At 46.6% G+C, this 19,478-nt stretch overlaps 2 protein-coding genes across 2 annotated transcripts in view; one reads left to right on the top strand and one right to left on the bottom strand.

Moving 5' to 3' along the window:
* Positions 1-3,164: 3,164 nt before the first annotated feature.
* MORN3 (MORN repeat containing 3) lies at positions 3,165-15,904 on the top strand. The gene is made up of 6 exons (XM_081175160.1): positions 3,165-3,323; positions 4,965-5,120; positions 7,698-7,855; positions 10,592-10,751; positions 13,587-13,771; positions 15,564-15,904. Exons 2-6 carry the CDS (start codon positions 4,976-4,978, stop codon positions 15,657-15,659), a joined length of 744 nt encoding a protein of 247 aa, XP_081031286.1. The 5' UTR covers positions 3,165-3,323; positions 4,965-4,975; the 3' UTR covers positions 15,660-15,904.
* LOC308575963 (calcium release-activated calcium channel protein 1) overlaps positions 7,257-19,478 on the bottom strand; it is a 41,111-nt gene continuing 28,889 nt past the window's right edge. The window contains exon 3 of the transcript XR_014002985.1: positions 7,257-7,337. The gene's annotated coding sequence lies outside the window, so the exon portion shown is untranslated. The remainder of the gene's footprint in view (positions 7,338-19,478) is intronic.

Genomic DNA, 19,478 nt, shown 5'->3' with positions numbered 1-19,478 from the left:
CAGCCCCCTTAGCTAGACAGATCTGGAGTTTGGCTGCTTTAAAGTGTATATGAGACGGCATTTGATTATGAGGCCTTGTTTGCTTAAAATTTAGGATCGGAATGAATTTTAGTATATGTAGGTTTTGATCTTGGCATTGCCCCAGGTGCCTTTGGGAAGGGATTCAGTTACAAACTACATGTAAATCCAGCAGTGTGCATTTGTGGGAGGTGGAATAAATCTATATTGATGGAAGATAAGTCTATCAGTGCCTACTAACAACACTGGCTCTAAAATGGGATCAGGCACGTTCCCAGAGGACGATGGCTTGATGAGTGCCTATTTGCTATGGCAATTATATATCTAGGTTTTCAGGCAGTCTACCTCTGGTGGCCAGTTGCCACTAAATTGGCCTTCCACCTTCCTGTTTGTGGGCTGCCTGGTCTCTGAGGACGTGAGATGCGAGGAGGAACAGTGCCTCCTTGGGCTCTGGAGCCAGCCAGAACCTAAGTGAATGGAAGCAGAACCAAAACACATTCAAAATGCTTTGGGCACACTATCTCAGCATTACGTGGCACAGTTAATTAAGTACATTACCAATCAGCTTTCCTTGACCTGATGCCTTCCTATCGGCCTCATCCAGGACAACTGTTGTAACCCAGAACATCTGGAGGGCGTCAGGTTGGCAAAGGCTGATATAGATAAGAATCAGTATTTTGCATCACAACTTGGGTTTTTTAAAAAATTAAAAATTGATTGGCATTTATATTTTGTTTTTGTTTTGCAACCGGAAAAACAAAGCATTTGTCTCTATTACAGGCCAAATTCTGCAGGTGTTCATCTATATAATTCTACAGAGAGTTTCCAGCACTGAATTCATTCAACCATGGGTGAGTATTCGAGTATAGGAAGCATATCAAGGTGGGGAGAAGGAGGAGGAGGACATTAGATACAGGTGTACAGGTGAGGGGACGGAGAGGATCACAATCCGTAATCCATCTCCCTGCTCATCTTCTTAACGCCAGAAGAACAATGGTTCAGGCGGATTAAATGCAGTGCCAAATACAGAGCTTCATTCTCACCTTTAAACCAGGGGTGAGGAACCTGAGGCCCTCCTGTTGGACTACAACTTCCATCATCCCCAGCTGTTGGCCATGCTGATGGGAGTTGAAGACAAGCAACATCTGGAGGGCCACAAGTGCCCTATCGCAGCTTGAACCATCACCAGCCCTGTGGAGGGGCAGCCCAGGAGGGGCCCATTGTAATCCAGTGGCAGACGCTGCAGTCCCATGCACACGTTCTAGAGAGTAAGGCCTCGTCCACACCAAACATGGACCTTTCTGTGGTGGCTCCCCATTTGTGGAATGCGCTCCCCAGGGAGGCTCATTGGGCACCTTCCGTTTATATATCTTTAGGCGCCAGGTGAAAACGTTTATCTGTAACCAGGCTTATCAATCAATCTGTGGCCTTTTAAATGTGTGCGGCAGGGCTATCAGTTTGTTCTTGTTTGTCTTTGTTATATACCATATTTTTACGGGTATAAGACTAGGTTTCCCCCCTAAAAATTAATGTCCTAAATTTGGGGGCATCTTATACACAGGGGCCATCTCCCCTCCATTTTCTTAAATCAGAGTCCCCAAAAACAGGGGGCACCTTATACATGGGGGCGTCCTATAGACTGGAAAATATGGTATTTTGCATTCTCATTTTGGTTTTTTATGTTGTAAGCCACCCTGTGTTATTTGGATGAAAGGTGGTATACAAACTTATTAAATAATAACAAGAATAACAATGCATTTAATGCACCAGGATACCACTTTACCCGTCGTGGCTTCCACCAAAGAATCCTGAGAACGAGAGCTTGCTAAGGGTGTTGAGAGTTGTTAGAGGACACTTATTCTCCTCGCGGAGCTACAATTATCAGAATACCCTGGGAAGAGGGACTGATTATCAAATGAAAGGGGATTAGACAAATTAATGGCCTAAACCATAGAGCCTAGGGCTTGCCGATCGGAAGGTCGGTGGTTCGAATCCCCGCGACGGGGTGAGCTCCCATTGCTTGGTCCCAGCTCCTGCCAACCTAGCAGTTTGAAAGCACATCAAAGTGCAAGTAGATAAATAGGTACCGCTCCAGCGGGAAGGTAAATGGCGTTTCCATGCGCTGCTTTGGTTTCGCCAGAAGCAGCTTAGTCATGCTAGCCACATGACCTGGAAAAACTTTCTGTGGACAAACGTCAGCTCCCTCGGCCAGTAAAGCGAGATGAGCGCCGCAACCCCAGAGTTGTTCGTGACTGGATAACTGCCAGGGGTCCTTTACCTTTACCTTTTAACTTACAATGGGAAAGTGGAATTAATACCTTTGAATGCCAGTCGTGGGTAGAAGCTACTGCCTTCACGCCCAGTTTATGGGCTGAACCAAGGTATTTTTCTGCCTGAGGATAAGATGGCAGTCCTGTTGGATGGGCAGCTGAATCTTACGTGAACTGTGGTGATGGGATGCTGGAGGGCAGTGAGACTTACCTAGTGGGTGTGTCTCAGGCTGCAGAGCCCACCACTTTGTGTGAAATTGTGTACAATTGAAACACCCCATTCTGTCCCCGCCCAGCCCCCGTTCCACCCTTTTAGTGAGATCTTTTATGATGTTTCAGGGTCACTTTAAGGGTCCAGCTCTGTGCATGTGTGCACAATTGTGCACATGTTGGTTGCACCTAAAACGGGGAATGCTTGCTGTTCTGTCCTCCAGCATCTTGATGCCTGAGGCAGCTGCTTCATTTGGCCTAATGGTAGGGCTGGCCCTTTCCAGGGGCATCTGTACGGCCACTGTAGGATACAAGATGCTAGATTATTATTATTCTATATTTCTTTTTACTCTGCCTTATTCCCTGACGGGACTCAATGAGTCTTTGGTCTGATTCAGCTGCAGGGCTCTTCTGGTCTTAGGAGTTGCTAAGAGGCTCGTTCTTCAGGGTTCAGCTTCTTTTGGGGGGCCTCTAACTGTTAAATCTACACACAGCTTTATGGTTTGCCAGCCCCCAAGTCTTGCACCCTGTTCCACTGCGGGCTAACAAAATACTCAGAGCAGAGACCAAGAGGGAAAAGGCTGAATTGGCAAGATCTCCTGGGCAATTGGTGCCTCACAATATGGACCCCCTTGCCCTTGACATCACCCGTGATGTCACCATGACCTTATAAAGTCTGGGCAAAATAACTTAACCAAAGGATGCTTCAAGGAACAGAGGCAAGTCCCTGGGTGGAAGAGGCAGTGGACCAATAGGGCTGTCCGAGAGAATAACATCAATGTAAACTTCCACCTGCTTTCTGGCCATAGGAATAGGACTATTAAGGTAACTCATTTAATGTTTGAAAAATGCATATACCCCAATTGAAATATGTTTCCAAGGTGGCTCATGTGAGGTAGGGGCGAGGTCATTGTTAAGCTCTTATTTAATATACGGCAGGATTAGTTGCTTTATAGGCCCAGAACAAGAGGCTGTTTACTGAAGAACAAGTTAACAAACAAATCCATAGGAAAAGGAAAGTAACTACCAGACATAGGCGCCGACTCCATGGGGCCTGAGGGGGCCCGAGCCCCCTCAAAAATTCGTTTGGGGGGCTCCGCCCCCCCAATAATCTCGGGCGCCCCTCCAGCAGAGCGCCACCGCCGCCCCTCCCCCAGCCCAAAATGCACAGGGTCGGGCTGCATGCCTCCTGCCCTCCCTCCCGAGCAAAAGCTCCACCCAATTTCCTTCGGAGCTGATTAATAGGCGCAGCACGCTCTCCCCTATTCGCTCACGAGGAGGCGGCACCACTTTATCTGCATATTCATGAGCTTATTTATTATTCATGAGCTTTCGCAGGCTCCCCCAATATTTTTTATAAGTCGGCGCCCCTGCTACCAGAGCAAGCTGAAAGGGTAGAGACTTGGCTCCAACTCATAGTAAAGGGGGACAATGTTTAGGATTATCACTTCCCATTACTACAATAATCTATTGCACAGAATAGGTTCTTTAAAAGCTGCCTTATACTCATCTAGCCAGAGCCGGCCCTACCATTAGGCTGCCTCAGGCAGCTGGTTTTACGGTTCACAAAAGGGCAGCACATTGTTAGTGGAAGAAGCACTTGTAGGATTTTCTGCCTTGGGTGCAAACTTAACTTGAATGGCTTTGGACACTGTGCACCTTGAATTGGCATTGTGTGTGTGATTTGTTGCTTCCCTTCAGATGCAGCCCTTATCCTGCATCTACCTCAGGATTGTCTACACTGACCAGTAGCAACTCCCCAGAGTTTCAGGAAGGGGGATTTCATGCAAATCAGGTGCATTTCATGCAAATCAGATTTCATGCAAATCAGGTGCATTACCACTTGGGTGCAGTGACACAGGAAATAGGTGTGACGTCGTCGTATCCTTAAAATAGTCACACCTAGCATTTTCCACAATAAGGCAGAGGTTTACTCTGACAGTATAATTTGCAAGGAGAGAGAAAGATTTAAAGTTGTCTGGAATGTATACTTTCTGCCTTGGAAACCTTGCCCTCCAGTTCTAAATGTGTGTGCCTGCTGATGGATGTTGGGTGATGGAAGAGAACTCTGCACATGCTCAGGTGTTTTTCTTCTGGCAAGTTTTAAAGCATTTCTCAGGTGCAGGGAAATAATATGTTTCCTGTGAACTCATTTCACCTGCAGTCATTCAGCTTGCTCTCTTCATTGCTCCAACTGTCCGACAACTTTATTTCATTTTTTATAATTTGGTTGCTGTGCAGTTATTGTTGCTTTAATGTTCTCTTTTATTACCTTTGCTTGTTTAGCCTGGTATTTAATTTATGAGAAGCTCCACTCTCAGATCAGCAACCAGATGACGCAGGTGATAAAAAAACTGCTTGTAAAAAAAGTCAGTCAGTCAGTCATTCTGCAGAACCCATGGCTACGAAAACTGTCTCTCTAATTGTATTTCAGATATCCCTAAGTTTTTATTTGTCCCCTTCCAGGCAAGGAAAGTATGCCCATTGTTAAGTATCCTAGGACAGTTGACCCTCTTTGGTATGAATGGGATAGGAAGGCCCAGAAATGTGGATTAAGGCACACCGTTTACGCGGTCAATGGCGATCGGTACACTGGCGAATGGCTGGACAACTTAAAACACGGTAAGGACAATTCAGAGCAAGAATAGTAGAATATGTTGCAGGATATTCCAGGCAAAGAAACAGCAGCCTGGAGAGGCCCAGCGATTCCCTCAAATAAAAAAGTCTGAGACTGCATGCAAGAGGACTTAATTAGTATCCACGCAAACTATTTCAAGGGCAGCTGGGAGAAAAACACAAGGCTGTTCCTTCATATTTTGCAAATGTAAAAACTAGCCTCAGGTTGGATCCCTCTCCAATGCATGTGGAGGCAAACAGGTCCCTTGTGAGCAGGGGCGGAGGAAGGGGGGTACGGTGTGGGTGGGTCGCCCCGGGTGTCACCACTGGGCGGCACTTACTACGGGGCCTTGCAGCGCGCCCGAGCCACACGTCTCTTCTGGGTGTGACACGGTGCCTTGGGAGCCCGCAGGCTCCGCGCTGCCCCAAACGGTCCGCCTAATGCCTCCCTCTCAGCTGTAGGGCGGTTGAGTGGGAGGAGGCAGGCAGACTCCTCGGAGGCCCCACGGAGCGTCCTGCCCCGGCTGGCCTCGCCCCTTTGCGCAGGGCACAGGTGCCTCCCCAATTGCCTAAGCTTGTTCCGCTGCTGCTTGGGAGAAGACATGGAAAGAGATCAGCCTTTAAATGAGTAAAGCCAGAGCATGAAAACAACCCCCCTCACTTGCAATCTGCTATTCACAACAGGTAAATTGCTTCTGAAAAAGAGGGTGTGATTAACTGCCATGGCTAATAATAATAGTAATAATAATAATTTATTTATACCCCGGCCTTCTGGCTGGGCTTCCTCAGCGACTCTGGGCAGCGTCCAACAAAATACAGTGGTACCTCGGGTTACATACGCTTCAGGTTACAGACTCCGCTAAGCCAGAAATAGTACCTCAGGTTAAGAACTTTGCTTCAGGATGAGAACAGAAATCGTGTTCCGGCGGCGTGGTGGCAGCGGGAGGCCCCATTAGCTAAAGTGGTGCTTCAGGTTAAGAACAGTTTCAGGTTAAGAACGGACCCCCGGAACAAATTAAGTACTTAACCCGAGGTTCCACTGTATTAAAATACAGTAATGCATCAAACATTAAAAGCTTCCCTAGCTGCTAATAGACCTAGCAGGGAGTCATCGGCCTTTTTAGCTCCGAGCAAGTGCTGCGGGTGCCGTCCCTGCAAGCAACTTCTCTTCCCTCTCGCTTGCCTCGCTCCCCTTTCCTGACTGAGAGGCACACACACCTTGCTTTCCCAAGGGATAGGTATAAACAGATCAGTAGAATTGATCTGACCCCTGAAGAGCACATAGAACTGAAAGAGGAAGTGTGGAAGAGAGACGCTCTTCCAACTTCCTCCTTCAGCACTAGGTAACTTTTCAAGAGAGAGAAAGGTACCGTCAACCACCTTGAGGCCAAGGGGGCAGTAAGATAGGCTCAAAAGCTTAGCAGGTGTCAGGGCAGCGGCTCTCATTTTCCCCCCTCTGGACCACACTTTCAGAATAAAAATTTACTCATGCCACACCAATCTTTTTATTGATAAGATATACCATGGAAAACAAAAAGAAACAACTCTAGCAGTGCTTGATTTATAACACAGAGCACAACTGCGTTATAAAATGTTCACGAGACACCCAGAATGTATAAAACATGAATCATTCCCAAAATGCAATTATAAACGAGCCTCTTACATACATACATACATACATACATAAAATATGTACACAAACTCAATGAGAGGTGTAAGCTTGCCGTATCACTTGCTGATCTCGCTCTCGTTTTGAAAAGATATCTGTCCATATTCTGCAAATAAAGAAAATAGTAAGTTGATGCTGTACTATGCGACACTGGAATTCTTAAATGTTCATTTGCTTGTCCTGGAATCTTCCAGCCACACTTGCCATCCTCTCCTGCTGCCACACCAGTGACGTGCATTCCTCCCGTTGAGAACCACGGTGTCAGGGGAAGAAGACCTCAAGGGCTCCATCACACCCCTGGGACACTGCACTGGTGACCCCTTTTCTATGTCCAGAACAGTACAGTGGTACCTCGGGTTAAGAACTTAATTGGTTCTGGAGGTCCATTCTTAACCTGAAACTGTTCTTAACCTGAAGCACCACTTTAGCTAATGGGGCCGCCCGCTGCCGCTGTGCCACTGGAGCACGATTTCTGTTCTCATCCTGAAGCAAAGTTCTTAACCTGAAGCACTATTTCTGGGTTAGCGGAGTCTGTAACTTGAAGCGTATGTAACCTGAAACGTATGTAACCCGAGGTACCTCTATACAGTACAGGGTACCACTGTACAGTACAGCCTTTGTAAATCATTTTTCTTTTTACAATCAAGCGGCATATAAATTTTATGAAATGAATTAATAAATGAATATCATGCAGCGATGTTGAGGACAACCTCCTCTGTAGACGGGCGATTTGGGCTCACAGGAGTCTTTCATGGATTTGCTTCATGCACTTCTCTAAGAACTAGATAACTATTCATTTATCTAGTTTGGAAACGATTGGCTCAAGTAAATTAAAACCACAATGCACGGGCAGTTTTATTGGTCACGAGAGAAAGTCTGTGCTGCCGGTTCCTGCCTTTTGTCCCCATGGCCAGGCAAGGGCACGCAGACATGGAAGAGGACAGGGGCCATCTACAGCGGAGACTGGAAATTTGGAAAACGGGATGGATATGGGACATACAGCCTCCCTGATCCCATCACAAAAGACTACAAGAAAGTGTACTCGGGTTGGTGGAAGAATGACAAAATGTGGGTAAGTCGCGCTCTTTTGCAATGGTGTATGCGAATGTATGCCTTTAAAAGTGAGCCAAGGGCCGGAATCTGATCAGCATTAATATCAGAAATAGGGGGTGGGGTGGAATTGCCAAAGCTCTGAGCTGCTGCATTCTTCTGCCTGTTACAATAGACTCCTGCTGAAATTCACTAAGTGCCTTGTTCTTTTTTCTGAGGTGAAAATTTAAAGCTCTGTTGCCTCCCCCCTTCAAATGGTGTGTGCGCACTGTGTCATGTGATGGATTATGTGGGGCGCGGCTTAACAACCTCCCCCAATATTTTATTTAAGTTGGCACACCCGCTTTTAATTCCAGGAGCCTCATGGCTTCCTTAATTCTGTTCCCGTCTCTGAGTGTCAGGAAGAGGGCAAGCCATGAGGGGAGTGAACTCAGCCAGGGACCTCTGCATACTTGGTCCTCACACTTTGGGAGGTGGTGTGGATTCAGCCCAGAAAGTAGGGGCGGAGGAGAAATTCATAGAATCATCGATGGAAGGCACCCCAAGGTCATCTAGTCCAACCCTCAGCAATGCTGGAATCTCAACTAAAGCATCCTTGGCAGACGACCATCCAACCTCTGCTGGGAAACCTCCCAGGAAAGAGAGTCCAACACCTTCTGAGGGAGCCCACTTCGCTGCTGAATGGCTCTTCCCATCGGAAAGTTCATAGAATCATAGAATCCTAGAGTTGGAAGAGACCACAAGGGCCATCGAGTCCAACCCCCTGCCAAGCAGGAAACACCATCAGAGCACTCCTGACATCTGGTTGTCAAGCCTCTGCTTAAAGACCTCCAAAGTAGGAGACTCCACCACACTCCTTGGCAGCAAATTCCACTGTCGAACAGCTCTTACTGTCAGGAAGTTCTTCCTAATGTTTAGGTGGAATCTTCTTTCTTGTAGTTTGGATCCATTGCTCCGTGTCCGCTTCTCTGGAGCAGCAGAAAACAACCTTTCTCCCTCCTCTATGTGACATCCTTTTATATATTTGAACATGGCTATCATATCACCCCTTAACCTCCTCTTCTCCAGGCTAAACATGCCCAGCTCCCTTAGCCGTTCCTCATAAGGCATCGTTTCCAGGCCTTTGACCATTTTGGTTGCCCTCCTCTGGACACGTTCCAGTTTGTCAGTGTCCTTCTTGAACTGTGGTGCCCAGAACTGGACACAGTACTCCAGGTGAGGTCTGACCAGAGCAGAATACAGTGGCACTATTACTTCCCTTGATCTAGATGCTATACTCCTATTGATGCAGCCCAGAATTGCATTGGCTTTTTTAGCTGCCGTGTCACACTATTGGCTCATGTCAAGTTTGTGGTCAACCAAGACTCCTAGATCCTTTTCAAATGTTCTGCTCTCAAGCCAGGTGTCACCCATCTTGTATTTGTGCCTCTCATTTTTTTTGCCCAAGTGCAATACTTTACATTTCTCCCTGTTAAAGTTCATCTTGTTTGTTTTGGCCCAGTTCTCTAATCTGTCAAGGTCGTTTTGAAGTGTGATCCTGTCCTCTGGGGTGCTAGCCACCCCTCCCAGTTTGGTGTCATCTGCAAATTTGATCAGGATGCCCTTGAGTCCATCAGCCAAGTCGTTGATAAAGATGTTGAATAAGACTTGAATAAGTTCTTCCTGGTGTTTAGTCAGAATCTCCTTTCATGTAACTTGAAGCCTCTGGAACAGGGCAGCCATTTAGATATAATAATAATAATAATAATAATAATAATAATAATAATAATAATAATAATAATAATAATTTTATTTATATCCCGCCCTCCCCAGCCGAAGCCAGGCTCAGGGCGGCCAACAACAATAAAATAATACAACATTCTATGTGAAGAAGGCCATCCTATCTCCTCTCAGCCTCCTCTTTTCCAGGCTAAAGAGACCCAGCTCCTTCAACCGCTCCTCATGAGACTTGATTTCCAGACCCCTGATCACCCTCCTCTGCATACGTTCCATCTTGTCAGTATCCTCCTTCAATTGTGGTGCTCAGAAATTCAAACCATTTCGGATTTAAAGGTGAACCCAACTAGCTTGCACTTTCCGAAACAATTTGTTGAACCGCAACCCAGGCATCCTTCAAAATCTGCACTTCCCCTAAGGTTGCAGTGCAGTTCTCCAGCCCAATAGTGTCCACAAACACACATATACCGTATTTTTCGCTCTATAAGATGCACCAGAGCACAAGACACACCTAGTTTTTAGAGGAGGAAAACAAGAAAAAAAATATTCTGAATCTCAGAAGCCAGAACAGCAAGAGGGATCGCTGCGCAGTGAAAGCAGCGATCCCTCTTGCTGTTCTGGCTTCTGGGATAACTGTGCAGCCATGCATTCGCTCCATAAGACGCACACACATTTCCCCTTACTTTTTAGGAGGGAAAAAGTGAGTCTTATAGAGCAAAAAATACGGTACTTGTGTGCGTAAAGATGTGTCTATTGGTGAAGACAGCATTATAGCAAGGAAAAAATATCTGTTAGGCAAACTTGCATACAAAAAGGTGAGTTTTATGAGGACATTAAAAAAACAACAACCACAAAGTTGGCACGGAGAAATGAGAAGCTGAGAGAAAACAAAAATTGACAGATTTGTCCTGCTTCCAGAAGTGGGGCGGGGAGCAAATCAAATGGGCATCAGCAACAAGTATTGACTTTTTAAAGAAAGTTAAACATTTTAAAGAGAAAGCTTGCTGTTGTGATCATCCACATGAATATCTTTTGATTTTAGGGATACGGAATAAAATTTTACTCAGATATGGAGTATTACGAAGGGGAATGGGCTGTTGGGAAGAGAAGCGGCTGGGGCCGGATGTACTACAAGGACGGCTCCATCTATGAAGGCCAGTGGTCTGAGGACAAGCCAAGCGGGCAAGGCATGTTCCGCTTGAGTAAGTACCGCCCTGCTGCGTCCATGATCCTTGAGAGGTCTGGTCCTCTGTGCCTTTGGGCAGTGGTTAGAACGGGCCCCAGCCCTTCCCACCCTCCAGAACAGAACTTGGGGCACGTTAAGGCTGGCCAAATGGTGCCACCGCCGACATTCTCAGCTCTCTTTGCTCAGATAGACTGCTGCTGCCGCTGCTGCTCAAAAGGTGGCCTGCGCAATGACAACAACACAACGGCTTGTTGCTGTCTGTGCCACATATCTCCATTTACCCTGCCTCAGCTCACACCAGTCGTCTTTTGAAGACATAATGGGTTTTAGTGGTTTCAAGAACAGGGCCCCTGCGCACAGAAGCAAAAATCACATAAGTTGGGAGCACCCTGGAGGATGCGCAGAAAAGTGGGGGCGATGGCTGTACTACCCCGCACATCAGTGTAAAAAACAACAACCACAACCCTGCTGAGCCCCCACTCTCTTTGGGGCTTCCTCCACCCTCACTGACACCCTCTTGTGGCTCTGGGGAAATTTATGTTTAAGTTTCCTGTCCCCACGTGTATATGCAGTCACATGTGTGTCGATCAAACGTCAGTGGGAGTCACCCGTAAAACCCAAACTCTCCTTGCCATGCCATTCTGGCTAAGGCTCTGATGGGAGAACTTTTCCAGTCTGGGGGCCACACTACCCCCCTTCTGGGTGGCATCCTGAGGGTCACAGGGCAAAGTGGGCGGAGCGGCAAATGTAAGTTTTTGCCTTTGCACAGTAGGCCAGTTTCTCCAACTGCTCTTCCGTCCAGGGAGGCCGGAGTTCATGGATGTATTCCAGCCAGGCAAAAATGTTTTGGGCCAGTGAGAGGGCAAGGCCTGGGGAGAATCCCAAGGGCAAGAGATCCAGGCCTGGAGAGGCGCATTGGTCTCCTGGGCCAGAGGTTGCAAGCCCTGCGCTACCGCCTTGAAAGCATGCTGTGCTTGGCTGAGCCAAGGTGGTGTTGGGGTTAGCAGGCTGGACTAATTAGAGCCATCAAGACCTGGGGTCAAATCCCACTAAGTCATAACAAAGGTAGCTTGGGACCTCTGAGTCGATTGCTCCTTCTCATCTTAACCCCATCTCTCAGGGTTGTTGTGCAGGTAGAATGTGGGACAGACCCATATATGCTTTACTGACCTCTGGAGAGGAAAGGGAGGATTAAAATGTTCTTTAAAATTATTATTGTGCCATGCTGAGCAATCACATAATTTACTGCTGTTTTAATAGCTGGCGGTATGTTTACACGAACTGTTAAAGCAACAGTTTGGTAGTCCTGCCCAGGTTATGCCGAGGGCAGGTACACTTAATTACACTGCTGTCCAGGATCTGTTTGTATCTAACTTCCAGCATCAGGAAATTGGTGAGATTTAGAGTCTTGGTGGTTATCTAGAAATGTCTTTAGTTTCTAAAAGGACAGGTAATGACTGTGCCTTGACAGATCTCAAGAGGATTCAGACTTGATATCACTTTACCTGAAGGTGACACTTCCTCAGCAGAGGTGCAAATTCACTTTGCATGTGCTCAGAGGTGCTCTTGTTGTAATATCACCTATTCCAATACTGAGGCGAGGCATTGAAAAGAAGATTATGGGGTTAAAATTAATACCTGCTGGGATGTTCTGGGTGTTACGAATATGATGGATTTTAAATCACCACTGCCACCACCACAAATTGAATAATTGGTCCTCTAGAGAAATTGCCCAATTGATCATGAACTGGCTGGATTTTTCCTAAGGGTAAAATTAGCTAATTAATAGATTATTATTTTCCTGCACCTGCGGGTTTAATATAGTCAGCTCTGTAACTGGAAATTTTGCAAGGCAGGGGGTAAATGCGCCTTCTGTTAGGTTCGCGATGGACAACCATCCACAATCAAATAGCTGGTACTGGCTGCTTGCCCAGAAAGGGTAAACTGAAACGTAGGATTCGTGCAGTTTTGCTGGCTCCTCCCTTTCTTGCAAAAGGATTTAAGAGAGTTAACCACAGCATCCAAACAGTGAAGGGCACAGCTTGGTGGGGCCCTTGTGACGGACATGTGCTGCCCCATTGATGGAATTCCTTCCCCAGATAAATTTACCTGGCACCCACATGAATATATTTTCGGTACCAGGCAAATTCTTTTCTTTCTCCGCCCTTAATGTTTTCATAAACTGTCTTGGAAGCATCACCAAAGAGCAGTAGATGAATCCTTCCGAATAAGCAAAGCGGGAGGGAGCTCCTGCTCTCCGGTCTGTTCTCAGAACTGCCCCATCCAGAATTCCACCATGTCTAGGAGCTTGGGAGCAAAAGGGCTTCTCTGCAGTCCGAGTTGCCTCCTGACCATTCAGTCAGAAGCAGGTTCCGTTCTGTCCATTTCAGCAGGGTATTTACTTCCAAGAAAAAAGCACACCAAGAACTGAGGCCGGCAGGGCCCTGTTTCGAATTATTCACCTTCGTCAGCTAATTTTTAAAGGATTGTGTAAGTTTGAAGACTTTTGGATAAATATATCCAGTTATTTTCCACGTTTCTCAGGGATAACAACTACGTGTGGGTAGATCAACGTGTATCTTGAACTTTTCTGTGCGTTTTCAATTTGGAAGCCAGGCACGGAGTGCTTCAGGGGCAAAGTCTACAGCCACAATGACCTTCCCCAGTATGGGGGGGTGGGGGGGTGGGCAAACTAGACCATGATAGAACCATTTATTAGGAGATGCTACAGGGCCTTGTGAAAACACAAGCCAGCTTCTCTCTCTCTCTCTCTCTCTCTCTCTCTCTCTCTCTCTCTCTCTCTCTGTGTGTGTGTGTGAGAATCCCACAAAAATCTCTGTGTCAATTGCAGAAAATGAAAACCGGTATGAAGGCTCCTGGAAGGATGGGAAGAGGCACGGTCCAGGGAAGTTCATCTATTTGGACACGGGGCAACTTTATGAAGGCTACTGGGTGGCAGACATTCCCCGTTGCGGAACCATGATTGATTTTGGCCGCGACGAAGCCCCTGCACCAACTCAGTATCCCATCCCAAAGGTAATCTCTAGGTTACAGGCTCCCCACAGGCCCCAAGGCCAAAACGCGCGTAAGGGTGGGTTCCACTGTCTCTTCCTGCAAGCCAACACCTGAGCAGAGAGGGAAGAGCAATTTTAGTCTGTGCTCCAGCTCCCCCAGGACTTGCCCACCTCCGCTCCCTTGGCCTCTTAAGCATGGAGAGTGCAAATAGCTGAATGTGGGGAAGCTTTTCTGGTGAAGGGCAGTGGACCCACAGGAAAAGTCAGCTGATGGTGGGAGCCAAAAGTAGGCTGGGTCAGAAGCAAAGTAGATGGGAGTCTGCAGCCAGGTAGGGCAGGATGACCCAAAGGGAGCAGAGAAGCAGCTTTTTCTAAACAAACTAATTGTCTTTTCCAGTCTATTGAATTTTTTTTTAAAACAAACAAAGATCAGAATCTGATGCTTATTCGTGTAATAATCTTATGTAAATCACTTTGTGAGACAGTATATAAGTGCTGTAAATGAATGAAGGAATGAAGTGGGGAAAGACCCATCCATTCGTTTCTATGGCAACAGAACTCACTTTTTAAAGATGCGAATGGGGGATACTTACCTGTGAGCACCTAAGGCCACTACCTTAACAAAAGAACTGGGCTGTCCAGTGCAGCAAGCGTCCTCCTATAGATTCTAGCCTCCCACAGGCATGGAAGGGACCCACAGGAGGCATCCTGACTGACCCCAAAAAACCTGTAACAATCTATATGTGTGTGTGAAAGACAGGGGGAGTGCGCTGTAACTCTGTGTGGTGCATGTGTTTGTGTTAGTAACAATGGGGTGAGGTGGGGGAATAGAGGGGTGTACATTTTTCTCTCCTTTTGCCATGTGTGTGTGTGTGTGTGTTTTATTGCTATTTTGCCACACCCGCCATTGCCATGCAGCTCCCAGAAGGTGGCCAGTTTTCAGTCTGGCCTTGTGGCTGAAACTGATTCCCCATCCCTGGAATGGGGCTTAAAAGGCTATGTGGGGAGCTGGAAGGTTGCCAGTTTAAGTATTGACCAGGAGGACTTGCAATGCTTCCATAGGCTAGCCCCTCTTTCTTCCCCTGGCATTTCCCACCCTCATTCGGTTTGAAGAGCAGTAAGAGGACTGTCCTGTATTTGGAGTTATCCTCTGTTTGAAGGGTTGCTCAGTCTGAGTCCAGTTTAAAGGCAGAAAGTACGATGGAGTCCCAGGGTCCCATCAGCAGAGAGCAGACTGGTCTGCCTCTCCCAGCCACTGCCTTCCTCACTATGCAGAAAGGCATAGCTATTTCTATTTAGAGTGCAGTAATTATTTTATTACTGTGGCCTAATTATTTTATTTTATTTTATTATTTCAGTAGTAATTATTTTTTTACTGTGGTCTAAACCACAGAGCCTAGGGCTTGCTGATCAGAAGGTCGGCAGTTCAAATCCCCATGACGGGCTGAGCTCCTGTTGCTCGGTCCCAGCTCCTGCCAACCTAGCAGTTCAAAAGCATGTCGGGAAGGTAAACAGCATTTCCGTGTGCTGCTCTGGTTCGCCAGAATCGGCTTAGTCATGCTGGCCACATGACCCAGAAGCTGTACACCGGCTCCCTCGGCCAATGAAGTGAGATGAGTGCCACAACCCCAGAGTCGTCCGCGACTGGACTTAACGGTCAGGGGTCCCTTTACCTTTACCTAATTATTTCAAAGTTGGCATCTGTATATTTAAATTAGCATATGAAAATTTTATGCAAATCTGTCTCCTTTTTGTTTGTTTTTGGCACTGTATTAAATTGCAAAAAACCCCTACAAAACCCATGTTTCTTTCAGGTTGAACTAGCGGACCCAGAGGGTGTGTTGGAAAATGCTATTGTGTTGCTAGAAAATGCTGAAGAAGCGAATTCTCAGCCTCAGAAGGAACGATGACGGCTGACAATCCTGCCCTCCAAAGCTGGGGTTCCTTCCCGTTGAAGGCTAAGCAGCAGTGTACAAAGAGTTCTTTCCCAAGAGATTCCCAAGTATTCCCATTGTGATCCCTTCTCTGTCCCAGTTATGCAAGAGCCCCTTTGCTCACTAGTTTAGCAGCTGCAGCAACACAGAGGGAAGAGGGACATGGTAGAGACCTTGTGAGTTCAAAAATACAAGATACTGTACCGCACATTTCTTTGCAAGTTGCTTACTCTGGGTTCTTGAAGCAGCGAGTTGCCCTTTGCACTTCCCAGAGCCGGTCCTGATGTTAGTGGCACACACCTCAGATGGTAGGTGCTGAGGGGGGAAGAGGGGTTTGAATGCCTCCAAGGAAGGAGCGTCTGTAATTCCTTCCTGAGTGAAGCTCTGGCACAAGCTGGGGATACAAAGCAAAGGGAAGATTTGGGGTGATGACTGCAATTCTCTTCCTGAATTCAGAAAAGCTTCTGTCTTATTTTGAACCACCTTTTTGTACCATCAAGGAGAGAGGCTTTGAAACTGGGATAAATATGATTGACACTGTAGCCTGTAACCCACCACAGCAGGGGGGTGGGGGTGGCAAAGAGAGTGACAGCCACAAAAGGCACAAATTGTGTTGTCAAGGAGAGATGTCTAAAAGAGTCCCTGATAGATTCTCTCCATCATGATCGCTTCTTATTTCAAGACTCTCTAAAATACACATTTTGAACCAAAGCTATCACGTTCTCCCTTCTCCAAGTAAGGAAACCTTCACAGAAAAGGAAGAAGGAAAAAGAGAGAGAATTCTTCAGAAGCCAATGATGTATCTTCATTAGAAGCAAACAAACTTGCTTAATTTGCTAGTGTTGACACCAATCAACAGATACAGCTGTAGGCTCCATCGGAACGGTTCTGGCAGCAGCAAGACAGCTTCCCCAAGCCACTGCTGTTAGCATAATGTTAGCAAGAGAATTTCCCCCCAACCTGGTGCCCCCCCATATGTTTTAGACTACAGATTCCCTCAGGTGAACATCAGGAGGGGCACAGACTCTTCCCCCTTGGTCAACAACCCGCCCACTGCTAACCTAAAATGTCAAATGGAGTCATAATACACACACCTGTCTTTTCATGTGAGGGTGTTGCTATTTTAAAAAAGTTTTATTTATCGTTTTCAATTTTACAAAATTTGAACATTAACATTTAACCATACATCTAACATCAACATCCCTCCCTCCCCCTTCCATGGTTCGTTTTAATTACCCTTTACTGCTGCATATGGTGGTTATTCCATATCCCCCCCCCGTTTTATCTCAATCTACTTTATACTGCTGAATTTACTCTAATCTTGCTAACATCCTGATTTGTTTACAATAGTTATTTCAAATATTCTACAATTTCCCCCCCAATCTTCCTTAAAAGCTTTTTCTTCCTGGTCTCTTATTCTTCTAGTTAAACTACTCATTGCTGCAAATTATTCTGAAGGGGTCACATAACTCTAAACCCTCGAGCATCTCTCCGATGAAAACAGGAGCGTCCTAAGGAAAAGCGGGACGCAGGTGGCGCTGTGGGTAAAACTTCAGCGCCTAGGACTTGCCGATTGTATGGTTGGCGGTTCGAATCCCCACGGCTGGGTGAGCTCCCGTCTTTCGGTCCCAGCTCCTGCCCACCTAGCAGTTCGAAAGCACCCCTAAGTGCAAGTAGATAAATAGGTACCGCTTTATAGCGGGAAGGTAAACGGCGTTTCCGTGTGCTGCGCTGGTGCTGCCTCGCCAGAGCAGCTTCGTCACGCTGGCCACGTGACCCAGAAGTGTCTGCGGACAGCGCTGGCCCCCGGCCTCTTAAGCGAGATGGGCGCACAACCCTAGAGTCAGACACGACTGGCCCGTACGGGCAGGGGTACCTTTACCTTTACCTTTAAGGAAAAGCGGGACATTCCAGGATCAAATCAGAAACTGGGGTGGCTTCTATAAATCCAGGACTGTCCCTGGAAAATAGGGACACTTGGAGGGTCTGCAAATATAACTCCTTATTTAGACTGTAATCTCAGGGCAGACCTGCCATACTTTCCTCCCCTTTTGGTTGATATAAACTAACACTAGCTTGGTTCATACAGAAACAACAAGCCATGATCTAGTGTTACAAGAATGAGCTTTCAAGGGAATGGTGGGCTTCTTTCTCCCCTCCCCTCCTGGACCCCAACCCTGCCACACCTGGTTTGAGGCAAGTCATATGCTTGTCAAAACTGGCAAACTGGTTTGTGATCCTGAAAAACCAGGAACGAAATTTAGAATGAATCCCTGGCCTGCCATGATGCCTGAATCAGACTGTTCAGCCTTGGGTTTTGATCCCAGTTTAAAGCAACCCCACACAGGGTTATTTTTTTAAAAAAATTATATGTTTAATTTATTTTTATTAAATATTTTCTTGGTTTACAAAAGTACATGCCTTGTCTCTTTTTTTCAGATTGTACAGTCTTTCTTACAAATCAGTTACATTTGTTGTGAGACATTAGTGTAAAGTATAAGGTTGGGAAAGAAGAGGGGGGAGAGGAGGGGGGAGACTTATTCTTTTATATCAGGGGTCAGCAAACTTATTCAGCAGGGGGCCGGTCCACTGTCCCTCTGACCTTGTGGGGGGCCAGACTATATTTTGAAGGGGAAAAAATATATGAATGAATTCCTATGCCCCACAAATAATCCAGAGATGCATTTTAAATAAAAGCACACATTCTACTCATGTGAAAACATGCTGATTCCTGGACCGTCCGCAGGCCGGATTGAGAAGGCGATTGGGCCAGTTCTGGCCCCCAGGCCTCAGTTTGCCTACCCATGTTTTATATAGTGTGTGTGTGTGTGGGGGGGGTTGTGTTAGTATCAACTGGGTAGGTTCTCTATTTGTTTACAGTGGTACCTCGGGTTAAGAACTTAATTCGTTCCGGAGGTCCGTTCTTAACCTGAATCTGTTCTTAACCTGAAGCACCACTTTAGCTAATGGGGCCTCCCGCTGCCATCGCGCCACCGGAGCACAATTTCTGTTCTCATCCTGAAGCAAAGTTCTTAACCCGAGGTACTATTTCTGGGTTAGCGGAGTCTGTAACCTGAAGCGTCTGTAACCTGAGGTACCACTGTATTACATTTCGTTGGTAGAGGGATTGGGGTCCCAGGGTGTGGTTGGTTGCAGTGGGGTTCATTTGCATTTGTGGGGAGGGGCTTGTTGGGTGAGGTAAACCAGATTGATTCGTATGCTCTCGGTGGGTTCCTACTGTTGTCTTGTTGGGCTGTGTGTGTGATAAAGGGGAGCCATACTGGGCTGAAAGCGTCCTCTTCTATTTACCGTATTTTTTGCTCTATAACACGCACCAGACCATAACACGCACGTAGTTTTTAGAGGAGGAAAACAAGAAAAAAAATATTCTAAACGAAATAGTGGATATATGATTTTTGTGGTTCATGCTGTGGCCACAGACATGTGATCTGATGGTGAATTTGGGGTGACCCAGTGCAAAAATCCTGAGGATCCATGTGGATCCATGCTTTGTAACCACGGAGGAGGGAAGGAAGGGGAACCATGGATCCTCTGCTCACGACTGCAGCAGATCCCCCCCGCCACCCACAGGCATTCGCTCCATAACACGCACAGACATTTCCCCTTACTTTCTAGGAGGAAAAAAGTGAGTGTTATGGTGCAAAAAATACGGTATTCCTGCGTCATTTTCAGTTTGTTGGTTAGTTTTTCTAGTAGGGCTGTTTCCCATACAATTTGGTACCATTGGTCCATGCTTACTCCTGACAGGTCTCTCCAGTGTCTGGCTATGAGGCT

Source organism: Podarcis bocagei (genome assembly GCF_964188305.1).
Source record: "Podarcis bocagei genome assembly, chromosome: 16".
Classification (NCBI taxonomy): Eukaryota; Metazoa; Chordata; class Lepidosauria; order Squamata; family Lacertidae; genus Podarcis; species Podarcis bocagei.
The sequence above is the reverse complement of the archived record's forward strand: the minus strand, read 5'-3'. Positions and strand labels throughout refer to the sequence as shown.